The sequence below is a fragment of the Myotis myotis genome, unplaced genomic scaffold (genome assembly GCF_014108235.1).
Source record: "Myotis myotis isolate mMyoMyo1 unplaced genomic scaffold, mMyoMyo1.p scaffold_m19_p_8, whole genome shotgun sequence".
Lineage (NCBI taxonomy): Eukaryota > Metazoa > Chordata > Mammalia > Chiroptera > Vespertilionidae > Myotis > Myotis myotis.
The window spans coordinates 21,873,812-21,892,992 of NW_023416390.1; the positions used below are offsets into that span (position 1 = coordinate 21,873,812).

Here is a 19,181-nt window from a genome sequence, read left to right on the forward strand (position 1 = left end):
CTGTGTTTTATAACACACCCCCGACCCACCAGGACGGACCTTTGAGGGCACTGCCGAGACCATGCTGAGCTCGCTGGACACTGTGCTGGGGCTGGAAGACGACACTCTGCTGTGGCCTGGTGAGGTGCCCCCTTCCCCAGCCCCTCCTCCTAGAGTCCCCCAGACCCAGTGCCTGTCCCAGAGCTGACACAGCTCCACCTCTGGTGGCTCTGGGAGTCCACTGTAGCCGGGGCCACAGTTCCCCTCTTATTGGAGCACTGGCTCTGTAACGCCTCTGCTTAGCCAGAGCCGAGGATGAAAAGTCGCCGCCGCTCATCAGGGAGGAGTCAGTAAATCCAGTCTGCGTGTATCCATTGTCTGCATCATATCCACACATTGTATGTCCAGCCATCTGTGTATATGCATGTACATTGCATGTCTATACAGACATATGTGTGTACAGTTTCTTTTTTTAAAAATATATTTTGATTGATTTCAGAGCGGAAGGGAGAGGGAGAGATAGAAACATCAATGCTGAGAGAGAATCATCCATCAGCTACTTCCCGCATGCCCCCACCAGGGACCGAGCCCGAAATCCGGGCATGTGCCCTGACCGGGAATCAAACCATGACCTCCTAGTTCATGGGTCAAAGCTCAAACACTGGGCCACACTTGCCTGCACAAGTCTACAGTTTCTAAAACACATTAACCAATATCTCAGTTAATCCTCAGAATATCTCATTTCATCCATTCACTCATACTATCTTGAGCACCTAGCATGTGCCAGGCTCTGTTCTAGGCACTGAAGACACACCCTTTTCTAGTGGCATTATTTTCTACACCTGCCAAAGAAAACTGTGGCCCAGAGAGGTGCCATGACTTGACTGAGGTTGCAAAGGTGGGCAGGGGCAGAGGCAGACTCGTGCTAGAACACGGTCTCCTGGCTGCAGATCTGGTGGATTCCCCTGAATTGCTTCTGCCACTTTACACGTGCTCACTTGTGCCTACCTTTCCTGGGCAGTGCTGCCCCTCTTCCTGGGTGTCAGTACCATAGACCTGGGGGCAGGGAGGACTTTTCCTGATCACACACCAATCTCTCTCTGCCCTGCGTCTGGCCCCATGGGGATCCCTAGGTCATGAGTACGCGGAGGAGAACCTGGGCTTTGCTGGTGTGGTGGAGCCTGAGAACCTGGCCCGGGAGAGGAAGATGCAGTGGGTGCAGAGGCAGCGGATGGAGCGCAAGAGCACGGTGAGGGGCCCTGAGGGCACCCCCGGAGGGACCCCTTCCTGCTGAGCCCGTTTGCTTCCGGTGCCTTCCAGTGAGAACTCCTGGACCCAGGACGGGGCAGGGGGCGGGAGGCTTCCCTTGTTGGGTACAGTGTCCAGATTCTCCCCACCAAAGCCAGCTGCTCTGGTCCCACAGTGCCCGTCTACCCTGGGAGAGGAGCGCTCCTACAACCCATTCCTGAGGACCCACTGCCTGGTGCTGCAGGAGACTGTGGGGCCAGGGCCGGGCCCCGCTGAGAACGATGGCTGCTCCCGGGCCCAGCTCCTGGAGAAGCTCCGCCGGCTGAAGGACCTGCACAAGAGCAAGTGATGTCCCCCAGACCCCCCAGCCCACCCGCATGGTGGGGAGGCCGCCCATCGCCCACACAAACCACCCTCATTGCTACCAACACCACCTCCATCAGTGCCACGGTGGCATCATTCCCCGACCCTGGTCATGGAGAGAGGAGGGACAAGGCGGGGAGACCTTGAGGCCCAGGGAAGGGACTGCTCCAAGGCTTGGAGACTCCATGGGGTGAGGCTGGGCTGACAAGCCTAACAAGAAAGGAGGGGCCCTGGGGCGTCTCCAGACCTAACTGTAAGGGTTCCTGCGCTGGCAGTGAGCACCTGGAGGCTGCGATGAGCCCCTCCCTCAGGAGGCAGCGCTCTCGCTGCAGCCACTAAGCCCAGGCCGCAGGAGCCGTGAACAGGTTGAGTGCGTTGTCCCCCTTCCCCCATTCAGGGTTGGGAAACTCAGTCTCCCCAAGCGGGCTCTGGTTTACTGAGACACCGCCCCTCCTCCCCCAGCCTCCCCGCCCTGCCCCATCCCACCCTGACCCCACAAAGGCATTTTTCAACTGAGCCATTTCTGAGAAAGATGAAAGGGCTGGAAGTCTGGCTGTCTGTCCAGTCTCAGCCTCAGTGGCTTCCCTACAGCCTGGAAGAGGGAGGGTCCTGGTTGCCAAGGAAACCTTGACTTCAGGCTCAGGAGACACCTGAGGGTGCTGGATTGCAGCCCAACAATCTTGTAGGTCACACGGGCTCCCTGCACAGCTGGCCTGGTCCTGCCCGCTGGCCTCTGCCCCTACCCTGGGCCAACAGGCCCCTCCCTTCCAGGGGAGAGAGAGCCATCGTCCGCCATGGCCACTGCAGTTTTCTCATTATGGCTTTTATTCTTAGGAACTTCTGCCTCCTCTAACTTCTGCTTTATCCTCAGCCCCTTTCCTCTTTTCGTTATTAACGACATTCATCTGGCCCCTTGCAGTTTGCCAAGAACATTCTGTGACATTGCTCATTTGGTCCCTAGCCCCATCCTGGCTAGGGAGGGGTCTGTGAGGCAGAGTTCAGAAATGGAAACCTGGGAGCAGAGGCCTCTCAAGGGAGCGCAGCTTCCAGGACCCCAGGCCTGGGCCCTGCCCTCTGCTCAGCCCTCCCTCAGCTCAGCGTCTCCTTTGGTCTTGGGTCCAGGTCCCTTTGGGGCCTCATGAGGAACCCTATGGTCCTCATGCAGGCGTACCTGGGTCAGCCAGGGGCCTTGTCTTCCTTCCTCAGGCTCTGCTCACCTCTGGCGAGCCTCCAGGATGCCCCCTGCCCTCAGTTTCTCCTCATCATCCGGCCTCTGCCTCCCTCTCTAGCCACAGCCTCTAGTACCAACTCTAGCAATACAATCAGAATAGAGTTCCCCGCACCCCAAGATATGCAGTTTCCTGCCTCTGTGCCTTCGCTCATGCTGTTTCTTCAGACTGGAATGCCTTTCCCTGCTCCTCCTGCCTTGTCTGCCTGGCCAACACCTGTTCATCCTTCACAATCCCCCTCAATGGCCCCCTCCTCCAGGAAGACAACCCCATGTCCCCCACCCCACACCCCCAGGCTACCTCTGCTCTTTGTAAATGCTTCTCTGTGGCACTTATCACTCTGTATTACTTGTTTACACGTTTGTCTCCCCTTCCAGACTGTGAACCCTTCAGGGCATGGACTGTATCTTATGCATCTCTGTATTCTGCGCCTAGCACGGTGCCTGGCACACAGTAGGCGCCCAATAAATGTTAAATGAATGAATGATTTAAGAGACGCTTGATCACGCAGTGGGCTTGTCTTTATTGCTGGTTTTGTTCTGTCTGGGTTACAGGTCCACCAGCTTGGAGTTACTGTACTTCAAGAGCTTTGGCCAGAAACAATGCCATGAATATACCCTCCTATGTATGGCTCGTGTGCATCTGTTCAGGGCTTACAACTCATTTACCTCTGTGTTTTCTGAAGCTTGAGATGCACAGGTGTGCCTGGCCACAGGGAGATGGTTTTACGTGGTCACAGCACAGCAGTGGAAAACACTTCAAGGGCAAGGCCTTGGCCTCTCTCTAATGCCTCTCTAACTAAGAGCCAGATGCCACTATCTGGAGATAAATTTTAACAACAGAGTTTTGTTTTCATTGTATTTACCTTCGGGGTTAATATTTTTGACAAGTGACACCACTTTTCAATTCAGGACAGTAATTATAGATATTTATTGAAATAGGAAAATAAGAAGCAAAGGTGACACTTGGCTATGGCAGAATTCTTTTTTAAAATATATTTTTATTGATTTCAGAGAGGAAGGGAGAAGGAGAGAAATAGAAACATCAATGATGAGAGAGAATCATTGATTGGCTGCCTCCTGCACACCCCCTACTGGGGATTGAGCCCACAACCCGGGCATGTGCCCTTGACCAGAATTGAACCCAGGACCCTTCAGTCCTCAGGCTAACGCTCTATCCACTGAGACAAACTAGCTAGGGCTATGGCAAAATTCTCGAAGGTGGTGCTGGCACTGGCTTAGCTCCACATTTCCCTGGGGCCAGCTCAAGGCATAGTTTTCCCACCCCTGGCCATACCTCTGCCTTCTCTCTGAGGTGCTCCTCTTCACCCCAAGTTGGGGAGCGTGGCACTGGCCCAGGATGCCCTGGATCAGGGCTGCACCTGGGGTGGGGGTGGGGAAAGGGACCTGGTCCTCACCTTCCTGAAGAAAGGCAGTTGTCTGTGTCTCTGTGTCACTGCTGTCTTGAATGGGCCAGCCCCAGGGCCAGGTCACTCTGGGTACCCAGCTTCAAGGGGCCCTTGGTGATGGTTCTCTAACGCTGGTGACACATCTTCCCAGGGCCTTGGGTCATCCTCCCACAAATGCATCTGTCCTGAATGATGACACATGTTTCTCCCAGAGCTGGAACTGACTGGTAGCAACCAGGCCACTTGTTCCTTGCTTGTAGGAAGCAGGTGTCACTGGGCTTTGAGACCTGAGTTCTAATCCCAGCTCTGCCACTCAACATCCAAGTGGCCTTGGATAAGTCACTTCCCTGACCTCAGTTTCCAATGGAGATGACAAGCATGAGTGAGTCAGAACCTTTTCAAGGACAAGTGACAAATACTTAACAGAAAGGAGCTTAGACCAAAAGGGAAATTTATCAGCTCATGAAATGGAGAAGAATAGGATTATGTCATGGTAAGTTCAGGCATGAATATGAACAGTATCATCACCATTCAGATCTGCTTTCTTCTGTATTGGTATGGTTCTCTGTCAGGCTTTCTCCCTGCAGCAGCAAGATGTCTCCAGGCTACTAGTTCATACCATTTAGCAGAACCTCCCATAGTCCCAGGGATCAAGTTTCATACGCCCAGTTGGGGTCATGTGACCAACCCTGAACCAACCATAGGGATAAGGTATCTGGACCTCTCTGACTGGCCAAATAGGTCACATGACTATACCTGGAAGAGCAGTGTCATACCCAACTGAAACACTGTGCATTGAGAGTAGGGAAAGAGTCCCCCAAAGGACCAGGAGGTCTGATACCAGAAATGATGCAAAGCAGCAAAATCATACCTCTTCACTAACAATTCCACTTACTATTAGGAGAGTCTGATGAGAAAAGGCATATGAAGTCACCTTGGAAAATTCTATATCAGATTTTTGATGCTATAATCCTATCTAATAAAGAGGGAATATGCTAATTGACTGCCCCTCCCTTAAAGATGGCGATGCCCACAGCCACAAGATGGTGGTGCTCAGCCCCACCAGGGCAGCAGTCATGCTCTGCCTGCCTGCCTCCGGAGTCCCCCAGTTCCCTCAGCCCCCCAGCTGCCCAGGGCCGCCCGAGGCTCAGGTAACCAGCACCAGCAGAGGCTTGCGCTGCTGGCAGTGGCAGCAGCAGAGGTGTGATGGGGCATCTCCTTCCCCTGATTGCTGGGTTGCCTCCTGCCCCTGAGGGCTCCTGGACTGTGAGAGGGAGCAGGCAGGGCTGAGGGTCCCCCCCTCCAGTGCATGAATTTTCATGCACCAGGCAGGCCTCTAGTTAATTATAAAGAAGAAAAGGAGGTAGACATATGGCCTCCAAGGTGTTTGAAAAAATATATAGGAAAAAAAAACGTTAGTGATTTACATATGAAACCAATAGGGTTTACTTTTTTTAGATTTTATTTAAATCCTCTATTTTTTTTTGTCAACAACTTTGAGATATAATTTACATAACACAAAATTCACTCTTTTAAAAAGTGCACGATTCAGTAGTTTTTAGTACAGGCACGGTTTTCTGGCCATGGCCGCCATCTAATTTTAGAACATTTTCATGATCTCAGATAGAAACCCTGTGCCCATTTAATGTCACTCCCTGCCTCCATGCCTCCACTTCACCCCAACCAGGCAACCACTGATCTACTTTCTGTCTCTAGATTTGTCTATTCTGGACATGCCATATAAATAGAATCATAAATATGTGGTCTTTTGTGACTGGTTTCTTTTACTCAATATGATTTCAAGGTTCATCCATTTAGCATGTATCAGCACTTTATCCCTTCATGGCTAAGTAATATCCCATTGCATTTATTTACCACATTTTGCTTATCCATTCATCAGCTGATGGACAGTTGGGTTGCTTTCGCTTTTTGACTATTATGAATAATGGTGCTATGAACATCTGTGTACAAGTTTTTGCATAGACATGTTTTCAGTGCTCTTGGGTATATACCTAGGAGTGGACTTGCTAAGTCATGCAGTAACTCCATGTTTAACTTTTTGAGGAACTAATAAACTGCTTTCCAAAGCAACTGTGAGTTTTCCTACTGCCACTGATGGCTCACGTGCAGAGAGAGGCTTATTCATAAATCACTTTGGCTTTTAAAAATGAATGCTCACTTTCTTAAAATGCATATTTTAAAACATAAGCATTTCAAAAATTCTTATGTTTAATCACCAGTCATATCATTCTAATCACATATCTAATGACTATTAATAACCTCTAAGGGGGCTTTGATTACTAAATGGTCTTCTTTTTAAAATTAAAATGGCTTTAGGCAGTTTATATTACACTTATTTATCCTATATATAAGTAGATTACCATATTTTCTTTTTTAAAAATATTTTAAAATTTATTTTAGAGCGAGAGAGACATCAATGTGAAAGAGAAACACACACAGCTGCCTCCCACAGGCCTCCTACTGGGGACTGAGCCCGCCAGGTGCCCTGACCAGCGCAATCAACCGAGCCACACTGGCCACATTTTCTTTTTTAAAGTAATTGCTGTATAATGATTACATCGCAATAAAGCTGGAAAAAAAATAAAGTAAAATGAAAAGAACTCAGTTCTCTCAAAAATTTTTTAAATAAAGCCCTAACCTGTTTGGCTCAGTGGATAGGGCGTCGGCCTGCGGACTCAGGGGTCCTAGGTTCGGTTCCGGTCAGGGGCATGTGCCTTGGTTGCGGGCACATCCCCAGTGGGGAGTGTGCAGGAGGCAGCTGATGGATGTTTCTCTCTCATCGATGTTTCTGGCTCTCTGTTCCTCTCCCTTCCTCTCTGTAAAAAAAAAAAAAAAATCAATAAAATATACTTTTAAAAAAAATTTTTTTTAAATAAAGCAATTGATTGACAAACTAACCTCCCAAGTACTTTTATTGCATCCTAATAAGTAAACATTTAAATACAGTGAATTTGAAGATTTTTTTTGTTTTAATGTTTTTACAATCCCAATAAGAATTTAACTTCGAAGAACAGTCTAAATAAATGATTCAACTGTCTGATTTAAATTAGAATCTCCAGGCTCATCTTTTAAGCACCCCACTATGCCAAATTATTTTAAACATTTCAAGTACTTAAAATACCAAATATGCACAATGCAACACACACACACAAAAAACCCACACACATTAACACTGTTAGTTTGAGTCTCTTAAACAGTTCCACACATGATTCTAAATTTTCCTAAAGTTGATAGATAATTGCCCAGTAAAGAGCTATCTGAAGTTTACCTTCCCGAGTGATGTGGTGTGGGGGAGGGGATGGGGAGTGAGGAGCACGCCTCCTTAGCTGACTAAGATTTTATGTCAAGATTTTTCTCTTATTTATTTATTTTAAAATTATAGTCAACATACAATATTATATTAGTTTCATGTGTACAACATAGTGATTAGGTATTTATATACCTTACAAAGTTATCACCTCAATACATCTGGTACCCATCTGTTACCGTACATAATAATTACAATATTATGGACTCTATTCCCTATGCTGCACATTGCATCCCCGCGGCTTATTTTATACCTGACAGTTTGTACTTCTTAATACTTTCTTTTACCTTTTCCACCCATCTCCCCACCTCCTCCCAAGGTTTTTCTTCTGTGTGACCCTATCAGGTTGAGCCCCTTTTTATAGCCACGCACCCAGACCAACACTTACAAGTGGGGATCAGATGGCCCAGAGCCTGGGGTTTGAATACATCATAACTCAATTTTCAAGCCTTTGTCTTTAATTACTACCCACGTAATGGCACCATTTGTTTAGGCTCAATGTATTTACCACTTCATTTCTCTGAATTCTGACTCTGGAGCCAGACTGACGTGGGTTGAGCCCTGGCTCTGCCTGTTACTAGCTGTGTGACTGGGAAGACATTTAATCTCTTGGTGCCTCCGTTTCCTCAGCCATCAAATGGAGGGGGGAAGTGCCTGCTCACAAGATTATCCTGCAGCTTGAGATCATGTACGTGAAGCCCCATGGACAGTGCCTGGCCTAGAGTCAGCATGGTTTATGAGTTTGCTGCACTGTCACTGTACAACCATCTCTGTTACGTGTTAGGACCACAACCCGCAGCACTATTCACAGGCCATCGAATTGGGCTCTGAATTGGGTTCTGTGTGTGAGGGCAGTCTGACTCAGGGCCACCACATCTAAGGTCATTCTAATCATCCATGTCATCATCCTGCCTCTTAAGAATGTCACATGCTCCCTCTGCTGGACAGTACCTCAGGCTTGTGCTGAGTCCCGGAACCCACGTGCAATTCCAACCAGTTCCATTCTCAACCTGTGGGTCGTGACCCCTTTGGGGGTTGAGCGACCCTTTCACAGGGGTCGCCTAAGACCATCGGAAAACACATATATAATTACATATTGTTTTTGTGATTAATCACTATGCTTTAATTATGTTCAATTTGTAACAATGAAAATACATCCTGCATATCAGATATTTACGTTATGATTCATAACAGTAGCAAAATTACAGTTATGAAGTAGCAACGAAAATAATTTTATGGTTGGGGGTCACCACAACATGAGGAACTGTATTAAAGGGTCACGGAATTAGGAAGGTTGAGAACCACTGCTCTAAGATCTGGGTGTTTGGTGAAGTGGGAAATGGCCCTTTAAGAGGCAGTAGCTAGCTCCTAGTTGCCATGGAGACAGCTGGAAACAGACCGGGTGGCAGGCAGCAGGCAGCAGGCAGCATGTCCTCTAAAGTTCAGTCCAAAGGTGGGAAGAGGGCTGCTGGGGCTGGAGAGGGGAGGGCGACCTTCTCCCTCACAACCTGCCGGGAGGTAGCCTCGGAGGAGTCTGCTCTTGGGACCATTGCCCACCCCTGTCCTTCTCTCTGGGGTCGGCCATCCCAGCTTCTTTTCCTTCCATAGGCCTCAAGGCCAAGGACCAGCCGGCCCCAGCCCCAGAGAGTCTGCCACCCCCAGAGGCCAATGCTGAAGCCATTCACTTCCTCGACTCCCTCAGTGAGCCTGGGCCGTGTGTGTGTGTGTGTGTGTGTGTGTGTGTGTGTGTGTGTGTGTGTGTGTGTGTGTGGCGGGGGTCGGGGGTACAAGTGTGGAGAGGAGGGGAGAGAGAAGGAAGGCCCAGACCTGTCCTGGTCTCTCTCAGCTTTGATTCTCCTGGGATTCGGAAAGGGTTGATATTTGTTGATATTTTTCAAGGGAAGACCAGGGACATGGGGGTCGCTGGGGGTGTCTTCACCTGCTGGCTGCTGTAGGGGCTGCCTGGGAGGCGGGGATGAGGAGGGAGTGGGTAGGGACTGTGGGATACTAGTGGCCAGGGAATCAGAGATTGAGGCTTGGAGCTGGGGCTTTAACTGTCCCCATGGAACCCCCTCCCCAGGCCAGGAGGAGCTGCAGATGCTGTTCTTCTCTGAGACTCTGGCCATGGTCTCGAAAACAGGGGAGCCTCAGGGAGAGCTGACCATTGAGGTGCAGAGTGGGAAACACGAAGACAACACGGGCACCATGTTGCCATGCGCCCTTGTGCACGCCTTTAGCCGTGGCTTCGTGGACAAAATGCTCTGCGGAAACTCTCTCCTGGGTAGAGGCCCTGCTGCAGAACACCCTCCCTCCCCCCACCCAGCACCCCCCTCCTCCCCTCCTCCATCCCCAGGACTTTGCTTAGTACCAGCCCTTGGACTTCACCGTGGGACCAGAATGAGGCACAGAGAGTGTGAGGGAGGTGGGGGAGGCTCAGGACAAGAGCATCCATTTTGTCTAGTTTTTTGCTGTGGCCACATTATACCTGGGCCTTCCAACCTGGGCCATCACCCTCCCCTCCTGCAGTCTCCAACGCTGTCTCCCTCAATGGCACTGTCCCCTCCTTCCACCCCAGGCTATCTCACGTGGAACCTGGAGACCGTGGAACAACATAGTCAGGAGTTCGTCAAGGTAACTTCTGGAGCCCCGAACCTTGACCCCAATCCAGGGTGAGAGAATAGAGACCCTGGGAGAAAGAGAAGAGGAAAGAAAGAGGTTCAATAGAACGTCACCCTAACTCTCTCCTCAGTTACCCTGTAATCCCTACAAAAGCCTGGGAAACAATCCATCCAGGGAACAGGAGGCCAGCAGCAGGTTGCTTCTGAGGACCTTCTAATACACAAACGCTGGGTCCAGCCCAGCTGGACCCCTCCAGCCTGAGAGCCGGGCATCTCCTAGGGCCACGCTGGCTGACCTTTCCCAGAACCTGACCTTTCCTAAGGGCCTGTCACCACCTGCCTCCAAATTCTCCTGCGCTGTGCCCCTCACAACCGCCCCAGCCACTTCATTAACTTCTGGAACGTGGCCTGCTTACACTGTGGAAGCCCCTTTTGCTGAAGAACCTTCCCACACAAACCATTCCCATCTTTGAAAGCCTGTATTTGAAGTGTATTTGCTTTTTAACTTTATTCTGCACCATCACATGACTTCTATTCTTGGGCTTTCCTGCACATGGAAGGTTTTCTATCCGAATCTCCCCTTGGTTTTCTCACTTATAAAGGAGAATGGATAAGGTGACCTTTGGTGGGAGAGGAGGGCATTCGTATACAATCCTGGGAGTCCCTGATTCTCCTCTCCATGCTCTGGCCCTCAGTTCCACATCCTCCCCATGGAGCAGAAGACGAGTTTGCTGAGGCAGGGGGACCAGCTGGCCATGACCAGAAGTATCAGGGAGGGTGAGGTGAGGGTGGGAGCCAGGTGGGGACCATCCTCCATATCCTCTGGACACCAGGAGGCCAAACTGCGTCAGAACCTGGGGTGGGGGCTCAGTGAGGACTGTATGCCCAGCACCTGGCTTGCCCGCCCGCCCTGTCCCTTTCTGGCTCTATGTTCCTAACACATGTTTGTCCTGAACAGGAAGTGAGGAACGAAGTGACATTCTTCCCCTGGCACTCAACTGCGGGCTTCATCTCCCAGGCTGCCAACCTGCTGCTGCTGAGGGTGATGGCCTGGAGGCAGATGGTGCCCAGTAATGCCCGCTTCCTGGCCTTGGACATGGAGGGAAAATTCTGCTATTCCACCTACGTGAGGGATCTCCAGCAGGGCGGGGCGGGAGGGGGGGGGCGTGGACTTAGCCTGGGGAAAACGAGAAGGGGCAGGAGAATGCTGAAGTAGGGGACTACAGAGTGGAAGGGGGGTGGAATGGGGATGAAACCAGGGCAAGGGACAGGGGCTTCCACAGGCAGGAGAAGGTAAGGCTCATTTGTTAGCGAGAAGATCAAGCGCGGGCAGGTGGAGTGAGGAGAGGGACTAAAAGGTGAGCAGTTGAGGGAAACAACACTCAGTCCAGGAAAAAGAAACGTATTTTTTAACATCAGGAAATGCAGTATCTCCACGTACACTTAAATATTCTTTATTGTGTCTTAACCCTGAAGGGTCTTCCTTTTTTTTTTTTTTTTTCCTTTCTTTTGTTTTGGCTAAAATTTCATAATCAACATACCTAGGACTCCCTGCAATACGTGATTTAAAGCCGTGCCTCTGGACACACACTTAGGGGCTGATTTGACCAACTTTGTGAATGACATTCTAGCCTTTTCTATCACATATTGCAGGGAGCCCTAGCAATGTGTTGGACACAAGCAGGCACGTGCCATTTACCCCTGTTTTCTCGGAAACACGTGTTTTGCGTTAGCACTTTTCTCCCCATGGCTGCAGCCCTACCAGGGGTTTATGTTTTAGTTCCAGCAGGGCATCCTGCCTGCAGCAGGAGGGGCCACAAGTCCTAGCTGAGTCCCACCCCTCAGAGCTCCACTGTCCCCCACCCCAACACACACACCCTCACACCTAATTGGTTGATCCTCATCCTTGTAACAGAATCTGCCAACTAGAAGCACGGGGAGGTATTGGGGAAGGAACAGGCTGGTGCTGGCTATGAGGAGACCCCCAACTTAACTTTGGGGGCACAACTCAAATCTTGTGGTGCCTGGACAGCCAATTGTTGCTCATCACTGATGAACAAGGAATGAAGCTGTGAGAGGGAGAAAAGGGCCAGGGAAAGACTGTCAGAGAGACCCTGGTGGGCATCCACCTCCCCTCCTTCTCTCCTTTTTGGCTGCTGCCAGAAAGCCCTGGGCTCCCAGACCATCCAGGTGGACCGTCAGCAGGCGGACGCATTCATCGTGGAGCAGACCGTGCACTCGGTGGAGGGCATCCCCTTCTCCTGCCAGTTCTACCTGCTGTCTGACGGGTGAGCTACTGGGGCAGGCCCAGGGGGCAGTGTGAGCACAGCCTGGGCACTCAGCCTTGGAGGCTGATGGGAGAAGGAAGACCACTGTTTCTGGGGACACCACTAGGAAGAGATGCTGTTGAGATCTGAGTGCCCCTGCTTTATCCACACCTTTCACCCTTTCTTCACTTACTCACTTACTCTCCTGGTCCTCATGATGCCTCCCAGACCTCACCACAGAGCCCTAAATGGCAGAGGATGCTCACACCAATTCCCCAGGACCTAAGGCATAGTTAATGCAGCTGTCACAGGTGCCGGGTTTCACATTGATAAACACCGAGGTTTGAACAACTCAACACGCAGTAAGATGCCGGGAGAAGCATTCTGGCACACGACTAAGCTGTCCTCAGCAACATGCAGGCGACCACACCGTGAGGAAATGTGGGAGGGGGAGAAGAATTTGTTTCTTGACATTTCTGAAGAGGTATTGACATACTCACTACACTAAACAGGGTAATCAGAGCATTCTTGGACTTCCTTAGTTCATCACTTAGCCTGTGGTTGCTGTTTTGCACGTCAGGTATCAGAGGCTCATGATTTTTTTAGTGATTACGACTCCAAAGGTTTTGGTCCAGTCCTGGCACACCAGCGTGTATCTTCAGGGGTAGGAACAGTGCCCAGTTTGAAAAGCAAGGGTCATTACTGGGGGAATTGGAAATGAACTTGACCTGGGAACTCAAAGATAAGTGGGAGGACAGCAGTAAAGGGAAGCCCCCAGGACAGCTGCCTTTCAAGGGAGTGGGCTGGTCTAGGAAAATGCACACCTTCTCCTGTGTGGCACTCCAGGCACCTGGCCAAGCGAGTTCAGGTGGGCTCCCCCGGCTGCTGCATCATCACCAAGATGCCCGTCTTGAGGGAGGAGGGTGAGTGAAGCCTCTAGTTGGTGGAACACCCAGCCCCCCTCCCCCACCTTGCAGGGGCTGGATTGAGGGTGCTATGGGTGCCATCAGAGCCGGAGATCCGATAAAGAAGCTTTGCCCTCCAGCCCTTGACCCCAAGGCCATTAGGGGAGGGTCATTTTGCAGGGACCCACTGCCAGCAACTGTGCCCATGTGGGCGGATCCCTGGGTTTCACCTGCCTGCAATCTGGATGCTCTTGGGCGCCCCTGTGTATCCGAGGGAGGTTCTGGGGATGGATACACAACCTTCCTCCCTTGGCTCCCAGATGAGATTGAGCCTCGCCCAGTGTTTGAGAAGAAGCCCCTGGCGTGGGAGGAGGACATAGAGCTGCACTCGAGGTTCCTGGAACGGAAGGTGAGGAGGGGCTGCCCCCAGCCTGGGGTGCCCATACCCCCTCCTCCAGGGCTCCCCTTCCCCCACATAAATCCCAACGTTAAAGATCTCTCTTCCTGCCGGGTTGCAATGCACACCCCAAGGGACTGGGAGGCCCCAGCGCCCCTAAGTGCCCTAGCGACGTGGGGGGCGGGGCGGGGCCTGGGGGGGGGGGCGGGTGGTCGGGTCGGGCTCAACCTGGTCCCCGCCAGGAGGAGCTGCGCCTCAGCCACACCAGGTACCTGCAGCAGCACCCCGATGGCGAGGCGATCGTCTCCGACTTCCTGCTCTTCCTGCTGCTGCGCCAGCCGGAGGACGTGGTCACCTTCGCCGCCGAGTTCTTCGGGCCCTTCTCCCTGCGCCGCCCGCCCACGCCCTCCCTGCGCTCCTCCGCCCCGCAGAGCCCCTTCCGCTCGCTGGACCCCCGGACTAAGCGGGAAACGCACCAGGCCCGAGCCCTGAGGCTGGGGCCCGGCAGAGACCCGGAGGCCTTGCTTTCCCTGCTGCGGTTTTGATGGAATAAACCAAGCTGGAACCTTCCCTGGCCAGCCTGTGTCTTAACTAAGAATAGGATACCTTGACATCGTTTATCGAGAGAATCTCAGCCTGTCTTCCTAAATGCTCTTTCCGTCATTATCCCCATTTTGCAGATAAGAAGCTAGAGGCACAGAAAGGTTAAATAGCTCTTAGAGTGAGCACATGGGGAGCTGGATTCAAATCCGGAGGTTACATTCCAAAACCCACGCTCTTAGTCACTCGGTTAGCGGGGGTGGGGCTTCTTGTCACTCGGGATCACTCTGGGTACCACGTAACGTAACTGCCCGCTCCCCCACCCCAAGAAAAAGAGCAGGTGACGTCGGGGGAGAGATGGGGAAGGGACCCTGACCACCACTGGTCTCGCTCATCTCCTCCGAAGCCTCCTGGCACCCGCTGCCCTCCCCATTCTCACTGACCTTCGGATCCCCACAAACTGCGTGTGATGGTCCCTATTTATCGGCTCCCGGAGGAAAAAGATGGACAGGTGATCACTTCCTCCGTTAGGGTCCTTGCTATTCAGGAGCTTGTTTCTGCCCAGTGCTAGCTGCTGCTCAGTAACAAATGTTAGGCGAGCGCCCAGAAGGCAGCTGGCAATGGGGGTGCCCTCGGTCAATTCATTCATCCAACTTCCTGCTGCGAGAGGAGGGACTCGGAGAAGTTCTGCATTCCGGTGAGCAATACCAGCCAATATCTCCAAGGCTGGGAGTAGGGGCTAGTTCATGGCCCAGGAATCAGGGAAGGAAGGCTTCATGGAGAACTGTCACTTGAGTCTGAAAGAATTTTTAAAAATATTTTTTTATTGATTTCAGAGAGGAAAAGAGAGAAACATCAATGATGAGAGAGGATCATTGATCATCTGCCTCCTGCACGTCCCCCACGGAGATTGAGCCTGCAGCCTGGGCATGTGCTGACTGGGAATTGAACACTCACCTCCTGGTTCATAGGTTAACCTCAACTCTGAGCCATCCTGACTGGGCAACTTAAGGAATTTTTAATAATATATTTTATTGTCCCCTTCCCCTATGTTCATTAGAAAAACTTTAGAAAAAGGTGATAAACCAAGAGAAGAAGTGAATTCACTTCAATTCTTCTACCTAGAAGCAGCCACTCTTCAGGTTTTGGCAAATATTCTCTCTACTCTTTTTTTCTAGCAAAACGTGGTGTTTGTTCAGCAATTACTCTGTCCAACACTTTTACATAGAATGTTTGATCTGGTCTTCGCAGTTCTAAGGGACTTCATTTAACAAAAAGTGAAATCATACAGTAGTTGATTCTCAGTAACTGGTAATTGCATACTTAATTGTATTCTTGGAAAGTTTCATACGGATAAAGCTGGAATCTCCCTAGATTCCCACCCCAATCTTCATGTGTTTTAATGGGTTCTTTCATTTAGCAATATATTTTGAAAATATTTCCCTGTCACTACAGTCTTCTACAGGGTATCCCCACAAATGTATACACACTTTAACAGCTGATAGCTCAATTGATGTTTCTTTCTTTTCAGACTTAACCCATTGGAATTAATAATTATTCAAAGTGTGCTTACATTTTTTGATGATTCTACCATAAGGTAACCAATCTCTCCCCTCCCCCGCCTTTTTATTTTTTACTATCATAAACCCTGCTGCATTGAATATCCTTGTAGCTAAATCTTTGCATATATCAACAATTTTCTTAAGGATACATTCTGAGGAGTGTAATTGTTGCATTGATATTAAGGCTTTTGTTTGTTTGCTTTAACAAGTTGCCAAATTCTACATGTGTAGCATTTTTATTAAAGGTCCAATAAAGCATTCCAGGCAGAGAAAATGACATAAGCAGAAGTAAGAAAGTGCAATGTATGTGCATGGTCTAGAGCAGGACATCCAACAACGCTTTCTGCAATGGTAGGAATGCTCTGTACCTGCAGCGTCCAGTGTGGTAGCCACTAATCACATGTGGCCACTGACAACTAGAAACGTGGTAAATATGACTAGGAACTGGGGTTTTACTTTAATTTAAATTCATTTCAATTTAAATAGCCACATGTGGCTAGTGGCTGCCATATTAGATAGTAGAGAGTAAGCTCCTTTCATTCAATCAGGCAAGTAGTTGAACAACTACTGGACCCCTTCCAAGTGCCAGGATTATTTGTGGCGCTGGGAGATCAGCAGTGACGAGACAAAGTCCCTGTCCCCAGGCAACATGGAGAGATGGACAATAAACACAAACGTTCATTTCAGATGTGAAATTTCAGACATTGATGAAAACAGATAAAACCAAGTTGTGAGTACAGTGACTCAGGGTTGCAGAGGTGAGGGTGGACTTCATGGGCTTCTGGGGTCTCAGTTGAGCTGGGACCTAAATGACAAGAAGTCAGACCTGTGAAGAGCCGTGGGAAAAGCATTCTAGGCAGAGGGAACAGCAAGTGCAAAGGGTTTGAGCCTGGCATGTTGGGAACAGAAGGCTGAGCCCAACAGGGTGGGAGGGGCTGGGGATGAGTCACCCTGAGGAAGGCAGGGCCCTGGCCAGTTCTCTGTAGAGAACTGAAACCGAGGCTCTGACTCAGCCTAGTGCACCCAGAATATTTCTGCAGAGATACAATAACCCCCTTGAACCCCAATAATCTGCAACCGTGGGGAAGAGGTTGGGCAGGAACATCCGACCCACAGAGAGCCTTGCTGTCATGCGTCAGATGACTTGGGAAGGAGTCCAGCCACCTTCCTGCCTGGTCTGTGACATCCATTTCAAAACTGGGTTGTTTTTAGATGGTATCACTTGTTCCTGGAACTTCTATGACCCCTCTCTTCTTGCTCCATAACACTAAGAAACATGCTTCTCTGAGCAAAGGGAAAACAAATCTTGAGTACTTCTGAAGTGCCAGGAATGCTTTCGGCATTCCCACCCATATCTTATGAGTGGTCTGGTTTCTCCACACCATTGCCAACGTTTGGTGCTATGACTGTTTTTTATTTTAGCCATCCTGATAGGGGTGTAGTGATATCTCATTATGGTTCTCTTTGCACCTCCTTAATGGCTAGGGATGCTAAACATCTTTTCAGGGGTTCCTTGCCATCTGCACATTCTGTTTGGTAATGCCTGTTCATGATTTTTGCCATTTATAATTGATCTAGAGGCCCAGTGCATGAAATTCGTGCGGGGGTGAGGGGGTGTCCCTCAGCCCAGCCTGCACACTCTCCAATCTAGGACCCCCCACTGGGATTGGGCCTAAACGGGCAGTAGGACATCCCTTTCACAATCCAGGACTGCTGGCTCCCAACCACTCACCTGCCTGCCTGCCTGATCACCCCTAACTGCTCCCCTGCTGGCCTGATTAATGCCTAACTGCTCCCCTGCTGGCCTGGTCACCCCTAAATTCCCTCCCTTGTCAGCCTGGTCACCCCTAGCTGCTCTCTCCTGCTGGCCCGGTCCCCCCCAACTGCCCTCCCCTGCTGGCCATCTTGTGTCCACATGGGGGTGTCCATCTTGTGTGTTGGAGTGATGGTCAATTTGCATATCACTCTTTATTATATAGGATTGTCTGATTTTTTTACTGTTGAGGTTTTTTTTAATATATATATATTTTATTGATTTTTTACAGAGAGGAAGGGAGAGGGATAGAGAGTTAGAAACATCGATGAGAGAGAAACATCGACCAGCTGCCTCCTGCACACCCCCCACTGGTGATGTGCCCACAACCAGTGTACATGCCCTTGACCGGAATCGAACCTGGGATCTTTCAGTCCACAGGCCGACGCTCTATCCACTGAGCCAAACAGGTTCTGGCTACAGTTGAGTTTTAAGAGAATTTTCTATCTCTAGATACTGGTCCTTTGTCAGATATGTGGTTTGCAAATATTTTCTCTGAGTCTTTAGCTTGTCTTTTTATCTCTTTACAGGGTCCTTCACAGAAAAAAAGTTTTTAAGTTTTATGAGATCCAATTGATCAGTTTCTCCCTTTTATGGATCATGCTTTTTGGTGTCAAGTCTAACAAGTCTTTGTTTAGTCTTGGATTCTAAAGATTTTCTCCTACTTATTTTTTCTAAAAGTTTTATATTTACATATCGGTTTGTGCTTCACTTTGAGTGAATTGGGTTTCATGAAATTTCACTGCACACATGCAGGGTTCAGTATCCAGCAACAGCTCCAGGTGCAAGGGGACTGATATGCAGGTTTCTAATCCTCTAGCTCACATAGCTCCTGCTCTCTGCTACTCTGTCAGAACCTCTGCTCTTAACCATTACACTATAATGGTTAAGTTAAAGGTTGTACGGAGTATTGATCAGTTGTTAATCAATTATACTTATTGAGTTCCTAACTATAAGAAAGGCCCCACAAAAGATACAAAGAAGACATCTGTCTTAGTCATGGCTCTTCAGAGAAACAGAACCAATAGATAGAGAGATAGAAATGATAGATAGATAAATAGATAGATTGATAGATAGATAATAGATCAGGGGTGCTCTAACTTTTTAAACAGGGGGCCAGTTCACTGTCCCTCAGACCGCTGGAGGGCCGGATGATAGTTTAAAAAAAAACTATGAACAAATTCCTATGCACGCTGCACATATCTTATTTTGAAGTAAAAAAACAAAACGAGAACAAATACAATATTTGTATTTGCATGTGGCCCGCGGGCCGTAGTTTGAGGACCCCTGTAATAGACAGATAGACTAGTATACACAGGGAATTGGCTCACATGAGTATGGAGGTTGAGAAGCCCACTGATCTGTGCAAGTTAGAGACCCAGGAGAGCCAATGGCATACATAATTCCAGTCTGAAGGCCTGAGAAGTAGGAAGGGTAAGTTCCACGGTGTAAGTTCCAGTCGAATCTAAGTCTGAAGGCAGGAAAAAAACAATCCTAGTTCACAGGCAGTCAGGCAGAGAGAGA

General features: G+C 49.7%; 2 protein-coding genes across 5 annotated transcripts in view; both read left to right on the forward strand.

Annotated features, from left to right (window-relative positions):
• The window catches only part of PNKD (PNKD metallo-beta-lactamase domain containing), a 70,445-nt gene extending 67,130 nt beyond the window's left edge, over positions 1-3,315 (forward strand). For both annotated transcript variants that reach the window (XM_036320503.1, XM_036320504.1), the window contains 3 exons: positions 33-119; positions 1,113-1,228; positions 1,403-3,315. In XM_036320503.1, coding sequence (XP_036176396.1) covers positions 33-119; positions 1,113-1,228; positions 1,403-1,576 — 377 coding nt within the window. In that variant the 3' untranslated portion in view covers positions 1,577-3,315. The remainder of the gene's footprint in view (positions 1-32; positions 120-1,112; positions 1,229-1,402) is intronic.
• A 5,490-nt stretch (positions 3,316-8,805) lies between these two features.
• Positions 8,806-14,306, forward strand: LOC118662238 (ciliogenesis associated TTC17 interacting protein). 3 transcript variants are annotated; one of them, XM_036320870.1, is made up of 10 exons: positions 8,806-9,008; positions 9,164-9,256; positions 9,636-9,836; positions 10,131-10,186; positions 10,869-10,955; positions 11,132-11,299; positions 12,337-12,461; positions 13,287-13,363; positions 13,666-13,754; positions 13,985-14,306. In XM_036320870.1, the coding sequence occupies exons 1-10, from the start codon at positions 8,933-8,935 to the stop codon at positions 14,285-14,287; spliced, it is 1,275 nt and encodes a 424-aa protein (XP_036176763.1). In that variant the 5' UTR covers positions 8,806-8,932; the 3' UTR covers positions 14,288-14,306. The 3 variants fall into 3 exon arrangements, with proteins under 3 accessions (XP_036176763.1, XP_036176764.1, XP_036176765.1); XM_036320871.1 differs by lacking the exon at positions 10,869-10,955; XM_036320872.1 differs by lacking the exon at positions 9,636-9,836.
• Positions 14,307-19,181: the final 4,875 nt, after the last annotated feature.

Bases quoted from the DNA above. Each gene is read 5' to 3' on its own strand.
- LOC118662238 (XM_036320870.1), top strand. From the start codon at position 8,933: ATGGAGACAGCTGGAAACAGACCGGGTGGCAGGCAGCAGGCAGCAGGC. The intron at 9,009-9,163 runs GTGGGAAGAGGG...TTCCTTCCATAG, and splicing joins CTCTAAAGTTCAGTCCAAAG to GCCTCAAGGCCAAGGACCAG. The intron at 9,837-10,130 runs GTAGAGGCCCTG...CTTCCACCCCAG, and splicing joins CTGCGGAAACTCTCTCCTGG to GCTATCTCACGTGGAACCTG.